Below are 11,522 nucleotides of genomic sequence, written 5' to 3'. Positions count from 1 at the left end.
TCTGAGGCCAGAATCCCACGGGGGTGTTGTCCTAGAGCCGCGAGGCCCCAAACAATCACCTGGGGTGATCCAGGACCCCACGGGGGAGCTGGTCTGCTTCCAGCATCGCAGGCCAGCTCGGTGCTTATCCACCAAAAGGGGACCCTCTGGAAAAACACACAGCACCTGGGGCGCAGGGCTCGTGCCATGCCACCCACAGCCTGAGCCCCATGGCGTGCACCCCAGTCCTTCTCCGCCCGCAGCCCATCCTGCTACCTCTCGGGCTCTGGACACCCCCTGGCTGCACCCCACGCCCACCAGGCCCAAGCGCCCTGGGGTCGGCTTCCCAGCACCTCCCCGACCCAGGGGCCCCCTGGCACTTCAGCCCCTAGGACTTGGGTTGGAGACTCCTGGGCTGCTCCCCGCAGGGCAGGAGAGGGCAATGGGGATTTCTAACAGGCTTCCAAATGTGGCTAAAGTGATGCTGATGACAGCCAGGCCCTGCGGGGGGGGGGGGGGTCTTCTCTGTCCCCACCCCATTTTGCAGGCCACATGTCCCTGTGCCTCTGGCTTGGGCACCCAGTGTCAGGTCAGGGAAATGGCCCAGGGGCCCAGGGCTGGATCCTGCGGCACCCCCAACCAGCTGGTGACCCCTTAGTCCGAAGAACTAAGGGATCCAGAGCAGGGCGAGGTGGCCGCAGGGGTTTCTGGGCCCAACCTACAGACTGAACCCTTGCTCGTGGCCTCCGCTGACCCCCGGCCTTGGACACCAGACGTCTGTGGGGAGGGGCTCTGTCCCCGGGTGGGGGGGACTTAGTAGCTCAGATGTCTCGAGACCTGCCCCCAAGATGCCAGCTGTCTGTGCCCCGGACTCGGCTGTGCAGAGCACCCAGCCCCACAGCCCAGCCCCGCCCAGCAGGGACGCCCTCGGACACCGGCACTGCCCCGTAAGCGCCGCCGCCCTCCCGGGAGGTGTCGTGGAGAGTGGAAAGCCGTTGCCGTGCGGACCCTGCTCCCCCACAGAACGTCCCGAGGGTGGCGGCACGCGGCCGATGTCGCCGCGTCTGTTTCAAGCTTCCTTTCAGCAGTTCTCGGCCCGGGATCCGGGTGCTGCCCTGGGCGTCCCCCGACCTAGTCCCGACCTCCTCCTGGCTTTGACCGAGGCCTGGCGCAAGGAGCTGAACGCTGGCTCCAAAACCCGCGCGCGAGCAGGTGCTTCCCATCGCTCACCACACTAAGGGGCTTCAGGACAGAAGGGGCCGATCACATCCCTTGATGTGAGAAGAGAGTTGAGAAAAGGTAACGCTCGGGTTGCGGGTTACGATAAAAACTCAGCAAAGCAGGAGGAGAGGGGAGCTCCTCCAGCCCGAGCAGGGGAGTCTACAGGAACGGACACTGACTCGGTCACCAGCGCTAAGAGGCCAAAGGTTTTCCCACTAAGATCGAGAGTAGTGGAAATCCTAGCTACTGAACGAAGGCGAGAAGCACACATGGACGCACACGCACACGTTGAAAAGGAGGAGGGGGTGGCCCGGGGGGCTCGGCTCAGCGCCACCTTCGGCCCAGGGCGGGATCCTGGAGACCCGGGATCGAGTCCCACGTCGGGCTCCCTGCAGGGAGCCTGCTTCCTCCTCTGCCTGGGTCTCTGCCTCTCTCTCTCTCTCTCTCTCTGTGTCTCTTATGAATAAATAAAATCTTTTTTTAAATTTTTTTAAAATTTTTATTTATTTATGATAGTCACAGAGAGAGAGAGAGAGAGAGAGAGAGAGAGAGAGGCAGAGACATAGGCAGAGGGAGAAGCAGGCTCCACGCACCGGGAGCCCGACGTGGGATTCGATCCCCGGTCTCCAGGATTGGGCCCTGGGCCAAAGGCAGGCGCTAAACCGCTGCGCCACCCAGGGATCCCAATAAAATCTTTTTAAAAAAATAAAAATTCTGACGTTTGCAGGGAAAGGAGAAGGAACAGGACTGGCGAACACAGTTTGGAACAGGAAGAATGAAGCGGGAGGAATCAGTCTCCCCGATATCAAGGCTTCTCTGCAGCTGCCGTGATCAAGACTGTGGGGTGCTGGCAGCGGGGTGGCCGCACGGGCAGGGGGAGCAGGGCGCAGCCCCCGGGACAGGGCCCCCCAAGCTGTCCGGCTTGTTCCACCTGCCCTGCACGGGGCCCCACTGCGAGCCTCCAGGTGGCTGGAAACCCCCTAACCCCGTGGCTGCCACGACCCCCATGACCCCCGCGACCCCACAAGTGTGCAGGAGGCCCCCCACCCCGGACTGACCGCCTCGGGGAAAGGGTGGGGACCGTGGGGTTGGCCCAGCGCCCTGGCTGCCAAGGGGGCCTGGGGTTGGCATCTTGTGGCCGGTGCTGCTCCGGGGTTTGAACACACCTGGGCTCAGATTCCTCCACCGGGTGGCGTGGAGGGCGGGTGGTCGCTGGGCCCACCCAACCACGTCCTTTGCGCCCGTGGCTGCCGGCTTCCGGAGAGCTCTGGCCTGTGCCCACCCAGCTGCACCCCGGGAGAGCGTGAGGACGGCTTCTTCGCCATCTGTGCGGCCCTGGGGGGACGGCGCGGCTTCGTTACCGCCGCCCTCGATGGGTGTCCGGGTGTGCGATGACCCGTGTCCCCCCTCCCTCCCTGCTGCCTTTGCAGGGGTCGTGAGGTCGCCGGCCTTGGAGGTCCCCGAGACGGTCTGGGGTGACCCGGGCCAGGGGTGCTGTGGAGGGGACTTCTGTTGGGGAGGCAGGAGGCTGGCCATCTGGGCCCCAAGGTGGGGGACACCCAGGCAGCTTCACCCGAAGTGAGCTGGTCCTTTGGGTGGTGCCTGTGGATGGGGGGGGGTCATGTCAGCCTCAGAGCAGTGGCCAGGGACACAGGGAAGGAATCGAGTGACTGTCAGGCCCCGGGGGGTGGGTATTTCATCAGCCCGGGCGTGGGGGGGGGTTGGCCATCACCTCCTGCTGCCACCAAGGGGCTCCTTGAGGGGACACACCACCTGTGACCCGAGGGCCACAAAGTTCACCCCCGGTTGGCAGAGGCGGGGGTGCCCGTGCGCTTAGCGTCAGGAGAGCCCTGTGGCCCAGGTGGGGGCGCCGCTGGGGACGGGTCCCTGTCCACCATCAGCGGCATCTGTGTCTCTGTGGGGCCCCAGGGGCCCTGAGGTGACTGCAGCGGGACTCGCAGGCAAGTGGGGGGATGGACTCCCGCCACCAGACGTGCGAAGTGGGTGACGTAGCGGCGGCGGGGACATGGGGTCGGTCTGCCGCCGAGTGGAGGTCGCAGGAGGACGCGGGAGGATGCGGACCCAAGGACTCACCGTGAGTAACCCGCGTCTCTCTATGGATCCTGCCGGTGGCTGGCTCGACATCCACGCCCCGTCCCTCCCACGGAAGCCCTGGTGTGTCCGATGTGGCCACGTGGCCCGTTTCCTGCCGATGCGGCATAAGGGTCCCTGTGTACAGCTGACAGGAGGGCTCTTGTTTCCAGCAGACTTGGAACTGTTCACCCCTTTGGCCACAGGGATGTGACCTCCTTTGTCTGATGTGATGGTCGGAGGCAGGCAGCCACCCACCTTGGGGACAGGGAGGAACAAAGCTCCCGCAGGAAGAAGGCAGGAGGAGGGGGGTCCGGGGGACGGGGGGACATGCAGTGTCCAAGCTCCTTTGGGCCACCCGCCCCGACTTCGGGTCCGAGAGGAAGCCACTCATTTGAGGTGCGACTGTTGCACTGGGGTGAGCGTGGGCGGACCAGCAGTGTCAGGGGCGCAGACACACTTGGGGCCCTTGACGTGAGCTCAGCCACCTTGAGTGCTGCTGCCGGTGACGATGGAGTCGGGGGGGGGGGGCGGGGGGGGCGGCCATGGCTGGTGACCCGCAGCTCCCAGGGAGCAGCTCCCGTTCCAGCGTCCCTCCTGTGCTCAGGGCCCTCCCTCACCTCCCTGCTCACCCTCTCGCTCACCCCTCACCTCCCTGCTCACCCCCTCACTCACCTCCTCACCCCCTTACCTCCCCGCTCACCTCCTTGCTCACCTCCTCACTCTCACCCCCTCACCTCCCCGCTCACCCCTTCAGCGCCCTGCTCACCTACTCACTCCCTCACTGAGCCCGGGGCTGCCAGAAAACTAGGGCAGAGCGTGTTATTCCAGGCGCCCAGAAATCTCCTGAGACGCTGAAGGGCCCAGACTGTGCAGATGGGCGGCGGCCGTGGGCAAGGACGCAAACGTGGGGGGCTCCGTGCTCGCTCGCTCGCCCACCTGCTCGTCCTCTGCTCCACTCGCTGGGCTCTGGGCTGTGCTTCCTCCTCCTTCTGTCCCAGCCGCTGTTTCCTGAGGACCCGGTGTGAGGACGAGGCCCAGCCCGCAGGCTCTCGCCCCTCCCCGCCCCCCCCAGGGCCCCTGAGTGTCCACCCCCCACTCCTCCCCGGGCGTCCTCGCACTTCCACTGTCCCTGCCCAGCACGCTTGCCCAGCGTTTTAGTCATCAACGCCCAGTAATCTGCCTCACGCCCCGGGTGGCCGTGGCCGAGGCACAGGGAGGCCGAGGAATGTGCCCCGGCCACGCAGCACGCGGGGGAGGAGCAGGTGTTCGCCTGAGCCCGGAGCAGGGCTGACCACAGGGGGCGCAGGCCCGGCCCAGCCACTGGGCTGCAGGCATCTGGAAGCCGCCCACAGCCCTGTCTGGCCCCGGCCTCCCCCTCCCTGGCCCCACCGGACCCTGGAGAGTCAGGGTGGATGCCGCAGCAGCAGGGCTGTGGGCCGAGGCCCCCAAGGAGCAGGAGGGGGTCCGGGGGGAATGCGGGGAGCTTGGATACCAGACGCTACCTTCCTGTGGCCGAGACCCTCTCCCCCGGCAGGTGCATCCCCCGCCCCGGGCTGGGCCCTTGCACACCACCTCCTACCCTGACACTCGCTGGGGCTGTCCCCCATGTGGGCTGCGACACCTTTTCTTCCCTCGCCATCTGGCGAGCTCCTACCCATGCTGCAAGCCCCGGCTCGGATGCCCCTTCCTCCAGGAGGCCTGCCCTGATTCCCCCAGGCACACCTGGACGGTTTCCCCTTTCCTTCCAGTGAGTCTGTCTCCCTGCCAGGTGGAGCCCCTGGGCACAGCCCATCCGCTCACACCGTCTTCCTCTCCCCAGCTGACGGGGGGACAGTACATTCTGGGCGTTCGATTATCATGTACTGAATAAGTGAGTGAGTCAGATGGTGACAGCCTGTCGCTGGGAGCCGTGGGCTGCAGCGGGACTCGGAGGAGCCCTGCCTTCCCCATCCCGCCGCTCCCTGCCAGGGAGGGATCCACTCAGCAGAAACTGCGCCCCCCCCCCCGTCTCCCCCGTGCTGCCAGCCCGTGTGGACCTCGGGGGGCAGGAGCGAAGTCTCGAGCACAGCGTGGGCCCCGGGTCGAGCCAGCCCCTCTATGACGTGAGCAGCGTGGGCGCCCGGACTCCCTGGTGTTCACGGTCTTCCCGGGCCCAGGGGTCACTCCACATGGAGGTGCTGGCGCCCCGGGTCGCTCTGTCCAGCGGTCAATCTAGATTTCCATACACGGGGTTCTGGGTCTTCAAACTATAGCAGTGACAGGTGCGTGGGGGACAGCAGAGACCTGGGTCAGGGGGCAGGAGACCTCGGCGTGAGGCGCGCGCCCTTCTGCGTCCACGGAGCCTCACTGCTGGAGCGGGGATCCCTTGTCAGGCCGCACCCTGCTCCCCACTGCTGCCACCGTGAACCCCCATGATGGCCCTCCTCTCACGTGGTCCCCCCAAGAGCACCCAGGGGCCTCTGTCCCTCTCTGCCTTCTCCAAGAGGCCTTCCCAGGTTGCCCCTGACACCGCACCCACTCCGGGGTGAGGGCCACCCTCTCACTTCCTCAGGCCCTTGGTCGCCAACCCCAGGGCAAGGGCTGCACCACTGACACCTGCACCCTGTCTGGATATTGCCCCTTGAGTCCTGGTCACTGCTTGGCTTCTGACCCCGGCTCGGATGGGCCTCACCAGCTCCACCCCAGGGCCCCCCGAGCCTTTGTCTCGTGCGAGGCCCTCGGCTGCTCCTGGGGAGGTGGGACGCCGCCTGCCCTGCACCATCCATCTCTAGCTATCCTCAGGCCTCAGTTTCCCCGGCCCTGCTCAGCTCCTCCTCCGGGATGCCTCCTCCAGGCTGGGTGAGGGCCCAGGGAAGGGCTGTCAGGAGTAGGACACCCTCTCCCAGGCCCCAGGCTAGGGTGGGCCTGCCCACTGAGCTCAGGGCCTGGGGGTTCCAAGCCCTTCAGCCGGGGGGCCCCTGCCAACAGGCACCTCTCAGGGCCCTGGCACCTGCCCACTTCTGCTCCGATCTGTCCCCAGGCGGCTGGCTTTGCCCTCAAGTGGCTGCCTGCCCAGCCCCGGCCTGCCTGGGGCCCCCGCCTGCAGCCTGCCCTTGTGCTCCGAGCTTCGAAGCCCCACGTGCAGGCTCGGCGCCCGCTCACCTCTTCCTCACGTGGCCCTCGTTGCCACGGAGATGGGCATGCCACCGGGGGCCAGGGACTGAGGGCCCCATTCAGATGTGCCTTCCGGAGTCCCATCACCCCGTGTGGCCGGAAGGTCCGGTTCCATCCCACGGTGCTCCAGGGTGTTGAGCATGTTTGGTAAGTCCCCACCGTGACACATCCCAGGGTGAACTCGGGCCCCTCTGCTCATGACAAATGACCCAGAGGGTTTGAAGGGATTGGGAACCCTCGATGTGACCCCACAGTGCCCCAGAGCCTGGCCTGGGCTGCGCTGGTGTCCCCCGCCCGGTCCCACCCACTCCGTGGGTTGTGTCAGGGGACAGGGGGCAGAGGGAGAAACACCCACGACCCGGAGGCACATGGTCCCTCTGGCTGCAGCTTCCAAAACGCCCCCCAAGGTGGTCACTGCCCGAACCAGGGAGGCCTCATCCGGGGCTTTCCCCTACACGCGGCCCTGACACCGGCCCTGACACGGGCCCTGACACCGGCCACAGCAGCCTGCAGCCCCCGGCTCCCCTTTCTGTCCGAGCCTGGGGTCCCCGTCTCCAGCTCCTGGGGGCCACGCTCCTCATGGGCCCCTGCTGGTGGCCGCTTCACATCCTCTTGCCCACCCACTGCCCGCCTCCGACCTAGAGCGGCCTCGCCTCCTGGGGCCTCACCCGGGCTCGGCCGAGGCGGGGGACCTCTGTCTGTGGGCTCTGGGACTCTCTGCCTCAGGAACCGGGGAGCCCACTGTGCATCAGAGATGCCCCCGGGAGCGGCCCCACACCAGTGAGGGCCCCACAGCTGCCCCAGGGCGGCTGGCGGGCGCAGGTGTCTCTCAGGCCAGAAAGTTCCTCCAACAAGAACTCTCCGCGGGCAGAGGCTCCTCAGGGAAGCCACCCTGCAGACACCTGCTGGGGGAGGGAGTCCCGGGTGCAGGGTCAGCCCCAGGCCCCATGTGACCTTGCCAGGCTGGGGACTGCTGGTCTGCCCAGGGATGGGGGTGTGCTGTCCCCGAAGTGGGGAGGTGGGAAGAGGATCCCTTGGGGGGCAGCACGGGAGGGGGCTGTCTCCCCAGAGGCCCCTCCAAGGGGCAGCTGGTTAGCCCCACCCCTGAGAGCCCCCCGGTCCCCGTGTGTGCCCGAAGGAGAGAATGTCACCGAATCCTCCTTGGGCAGCGGTGGGCGGCGGGGGTGGGGTGGGGCGGGCAAGACTGGACCCCTTTCATATTCTCGCGGTTTCCAGGGCACAGCCCTGGGCAGCAGGAGCTGAGACGCTCGACCCAGCGACCCTGTGAGCCCAAACCCGTCCGGTGGTCTCAGGCGGGTGGGCCCCGGATGCTGCAGGGGACAAGCGCCCCCAGAGGTCGTCAGGGTGCCCGTCAGGAGCAGGCCCGGGCCTGTCTCAGAGGAGAGCCCTGGAGCGAGGCCGCCAGGGGGCCACACTGTCCCCGGGACTGTCTGGGTCAGCACCCAGCCGGGGTCCCCCTGGGCCTCGGAGAACCGAGCCCACGGCCATACGCAGGGGGAAGGCCCCAACTGCCCGGGGGCGTCGGTTGGAGGCTGGAATTCTCAGGCCTGCGGGGCTGTTGGGGGCCACAGGGGAGCCCTGGTCTCTGGACTTGCTTCTCGGGAAACAGGACCTCGGGTCTCAGGGGTGTCTCTTGGGGGTGCCAGCCCCACGAGCCTCAGCTCAGCCCTGGTGAACCGCCTGGACCCCCTCCCCGCAGCAGTTTGCAGAAGGGGCTCAACTGTCTTCTGGGAACACACGGGCATCCTCCCCGCCAGAGCCTGGAGCCAGAGTGCAGGTCACAGGGGTCTTCTCCGCAGGGACCCACACCTGAGCGCGGGGTGCTGAGGGCGTCCTCAGGACTGGATTGCCAGGTCAGAGCAAAAGTGGGGCCGCTGAGGTAGGGCAGGAGCCACGGGGGCCCTGGACAGGAGACCGGCCAGCTCGGCCTGGGGTGGGCTGTGGTTGTCACTTGTCACATCCTCCAGGCCTGGGCAGAGGGACATGGGACATTGGTCAAGTGAGGGAAGAAAGGTGGCAAGAGGGATGGTGCAGGGAGACTCATGGTGTGCATGGGGCCCCGAGACCCAGGTCTGGCTGGTGAGCTCGTGCGAGAGGGGCTGAGTACCAGGCCGGCACCCACCTCTCCTGGTTCTGGGCCGGTGGGCGTAAGAGGCCAGGTGGACAGGGCTCCTGGCCCGGTGTCCCTGCCTAGGGAGGGGCCGGGTGCCTTCTCTGGCTCTCCCTTGGGTGCGTCCACTGGCGGGCACGTGCTCATGGATCCGCTTGCCTTCATCCGTCCCTGGATGCATTGGGGCCTTGGAGTGCAGACGCCCTCCCCAGAGGGGAGGGAACCGGATGGGGGTGGGGAGGTGCCAGGAGACGTGTGAGTCCCTTTGGGGCCCAGGCAGATGGGGGCAGTGAGAGGGTGAGAGGGTGAGTGCACAGTTTTGGGGAGTCACTAGGGGGCAAAGGGAAGCCAGAGCCCCAGCATGGCTGCGGGGCTCAGAGGTGCCCTCCCCCAGAGGAAGAGCCCGGTCAGGGCCTGAGGGAGGTCCCGTCTGCAGGCGTCCCAGGGTGCCCCTCACCCCAGACTGGCAGCCGATTCCGGCCTGTCCTGGACCCTCTGAACCAGAAGGTCCCCCAGAACCAGGCCCTTCGGGGGGTGGGCATGGATGGTCCAGGGGAGGTGAGGACCGGGGAGGGCCCAGGTTGCCACGGGGCCCCCAGGCCTCTCAGAGCACATGACCTCTCTACCCGGCCCAGGCCACAGGGGTCAAGCCCCTTTGGCCCCTCTGCAATGTCCCTGGGATGTGCTGGTACGGACAGTGTGGATACGGAATCCCAGAACCTCCAGGGAGGGGGGCCTGGTAAGGATGGGGGGCCCTGAACATCAGCTCACAGTAGGAACCTAATCTGTCCCTCCTTCCCTAGGTCACCTGGAGCTCGTGAGGCTGCATGCTCGAGGTAGGGGGCCCAGCCTGGGTTGGGGTGCCTGGCCGGGGTGGGGGGCCCAGCAGGGTTGAGGTATCTGACCGAGATGGGGGTCCAGCAAGGTTGGGGTGCCTGGTTGGGGTGGTGGGCCCAGCAGAGTTGGGATGCCTGACAGAGGTGGGGGGCCAGTGTGGTCCCGCCCCTGCCCCCCAGGACCTGTGCTCCCATCAGGAGAGCCTGTCCATGGTGGCTGCACCCAGCGACGGCTTCCATGGGTCCCAGTGGAGGTCCACCTGCCTGTTGCCCACAGAGGAACAGAAGCGGGATGTCGGTGAGCAGGGCGGGCTCGGGGCTGGGGGTGCGGGGTCCAGGGCCCTCAAGGGCCTGCTGGGCTGTCCCTGGATGGCACTGTCCTGGTCCTCCAGGCCTGGAGCACACCTCTTCCCTGGGGGCCTTGCTTCGGGTTGCCGTGTCTGCTGGGGGTGGAGGGACGGCTCCACTGGCACCTGACAGAAACTTCGGAAATGTCTGGAGCCATTGCAAGCGGGCGAGGCTTGCTTCAGAGCCTTGCTCTCCCCACCCGCCTGCAGCACCACGAGAGGCCACAGCTGCCCCTGCACCCAGACGACACCGGGGTCTGCGGCCTCCTGGGAGCGGGTGCGGGTGGGGGTGGGGCGGGCACCACCTGCCGCCGGGCAGCAAGCTCCTGGCGTTCTCCTTCCAGCTGCCCCTCCTGCAGCCCCATGAGGCAGGGGTGGGGGGGGCTCCCACCTGCCCTGGAGGCACAGACCCCTCGAGAGTGTGGTAAACAGGAGCATTTTGGGTTTATTTGTGGTTCCCATGCCTGGTGAGTGGTAGATGCTCAAGAAGCTTCTACTGATTGAACCAAGGAACAAAAGGGTGGACGGACAGGTCCACGGGCCGCGCCAGCAGGGAGGTCGCCTAACCAGCAGCTCAAGCCTGGGCCTGGCCCTCGCTCTGAGCAGTGACCCTGGCTCCGGGTGTCAGGGGGGTGGGGGTCCCCGAGTGGGACACACTGGGACACACCAGCAGGCCCGGGGGCCGTGGGGCGCGCGCGGCCGGGAGGGCGTGAGGTCTGGGGCGGACGGGCAGCGCGGGGCCCGCAGGCGCCCGACCCCAGACCTGACTTTGTGTCCGTTCCCGGCGGGTGCTGGCCGCGCGCCCCTCTCGGCTGATCAGAGAAGTATTGGTTACCTCAGGCCGCCGGAAGCCCGGACGCCTCGGTTTTACCAAAGGCTCCAGGCTGCATTGAGTGTACGAGAGAGGAAGCCCGCCCGGCTGGCCTGAACACTATTGTTACTTATTTTTGAGACCTGTTGCTAAATTACCTTTCAAGATGAACCCTCTCCCCACCCCCCACCCCACCTCCCACCCCCTGCCCCGGCCCCAGGGGGGGAGACCAGCTTCCCCCTCGCTGGCTCGAGTCCTAGGTCCTTGTGCTTTTACTCTGCGTCTCCTTTATCACTGGTGGGCGGGAGGGGGGTGCACGCCTTCCCATTTCTCTGCTGGCCACGGGGTCTTCGGGGCGCCTCCACTGCCTCTCCCGACACCGAGTTGTTTCCCGGACAGTCAGTCTGAGCTGTTGTGCCCACGGCAGAGATCTCTTCAGGGGTCGCCGCGTGGCCGGCCGTGCAGACTGCGCCCCGGGTCGGGGCCACGAACCCTAAAACTCTTCTCCCTTTGTTTCTGCCCTGGTGTCCTATTTAGAAAGCCCTTCTCTACTCCGGGATTCCTAATAACAAAGCCCAGGGACGTCCGGGTGGCTCAGTGGTTGAGCCTCTGCCTTCGGCTCAGGGCCTGACCCCGGGGTCCCAGGATCGAGTCCGGCATCGGGCTCTCCGCAGGGAGCCTGCTTCTCCTTCTGCCTGGGTCTCAGCCTCTCTCTGTGTGTCTCATGAATTAAAAAAAAACAAAAACAACAACAACAACAAAAAAAAAACAAAGCCCAGTCTGCTCTGTATATTTAAGTTGTTGTTTGGAAATTCAAATATTGTAACAGCCTGCTCTTGATTTTGCTGTGAGTAGGGACCCTGGCTAGTCTTTTTTCTTCTTCTTCCTCCTCCTCCTCCTCCCCTTCCTCCTCCCCTTCCTCCTCCTCCTCCTCCTCCTCCTTCTTCTTC

At 66.1% G+C, this 11,522-nt stretch overlaps 2 protein-coding genes across 34 annotated transcripts in view; one reads left to right on the top strand and one right to left on the bottom strand.

The window, feature by feature from the left end:
* Nucleotides 1-1,823: 1,823 nt before the first annotated feature.
* Nucleotides 1,824-8,257, bottom strand: LOC102157316 (collagen alpha-2(I) chain-like). Of its 7 annotated transcripts, none has more exons than XR_005368856.1 (4): nucleotides 6,436-8,222; nucleotides 4,065-4,302; nucleotides 3,295-3,549; nucleotides 1,824-2,802 (listed from the first exon to the last, which is right to left on the bottom strand). XR_005368856.1 is itself a non-coding variant. In XM_038555689.1 (4 exons), exons 2-4 carry the CDS (start codon nucleotides 4,454-4,456, stop codon nucleotides 2,032-2,034), a joined length of 981 nt encoding a protein of 326 aa, XP_038411617.1. In that variant the 5' UTR covers nucleotides 4,457-5,577; nucleotides 6,436-8,257; the 3' UTR covers nucleotides 1,824-2,031. The 7 variants fall into 7 exon arrangements, 5 of the variants coding, with proteins under 5 accessions (XP_038411617.1, XP_038411619.1, XP_038411618.1 ...); XM_038555689.1 differs by having other exon boundaries at nucleotides 1,824-2,535; nucleotides 3,295-3,545; nucleotides 4,231-5,577; nucleotides 6,436-8,257; XM_038555691.1 differs by having other exon boundaries at nucleotides 1,824-2,535; nucleotides 3,295-3,545; nucleotides 4,231-4,302; nucleotides 6,436-8,243.
* Nucleotides 7,813-11,522, top strand: part of LOC475111 (maestro heat-like repeat family member 5) — a 26,601-nt gene continuing 22,891 nt past the window's right edge. For 3 of the 27 annotated variants that reach the window (XM_038555677.1, XM_038555676.1, XM_038555687.1), the window contains exons 1-3: nucleotides 7,842-8,321; nucleotides 9,382-9,414; nucleotides 9,571-9,712. In XM_038555677.1, coding sequence (XP_038411605.1) covers nucleotides 9,406-9,414; nucleotides 9,571-9,712 — 151 coding nt within the window. In that variant the 5' untranslated portion in view covers nucleotides 7,842-8,321; nucleotides 9,382-9,405. Of the gene's footprint in view, nucleotides 8,322-9,381; nucleotides 9,415-9,570; nucleotides 9,713-11,522 lie in introns of all 27 variants that reach the window. The other 24 variants (XR_005368849.1, XM_038555666.1, XM_038555669.1 and 21 more) reach the window with 19 other exon arrangements.

This window comes from Canis lupus, chromosome 13 (assembly GCF_011100685.1).
Source record: "Canis lupus familiaris isolate Mischka breed German Shepherd chromosome 13, alternate assembly UU_Cfam_GSD_1.0, whole genome shotgun sequence".
Taxonomy (NCBI): Eukaryota; Metazoa; Chordata; class Mammalia; order Carnivora; family Canidae; genus Canis; species Canis lupus.
Note: the sequence above shows the minus strand (reverse complement) of the source record. Positions and strands in the feature narration are given on the sequence as shown.

Excerpts from the sequence above, each read along its gene's own strand:
- LOC102157316 (XM_038555689.1), bottom strand. The coding sequence starts at position 4,456 with ATGACTAAAACGCTGGGCAAGCGTGCTGGGCAGGGACAGTGGAAGTGC. Across the intron at positions 3,546-4,230 it reads GTGGAGCAGAGGACGAGCAG|GTGGCTGCCTGCCTCCGACC; the intron begins GTGGGCGAGCGA and ends TCCCCAAGGTGG. Across the intron at positions 2,536-3,294 it reads AGAGACGCGGGTTACTCACG|GGCCGCACAGATGGCGAAGA; the intron begins GTGAGTCCTTGG and ends CCGTCCCCCCAG.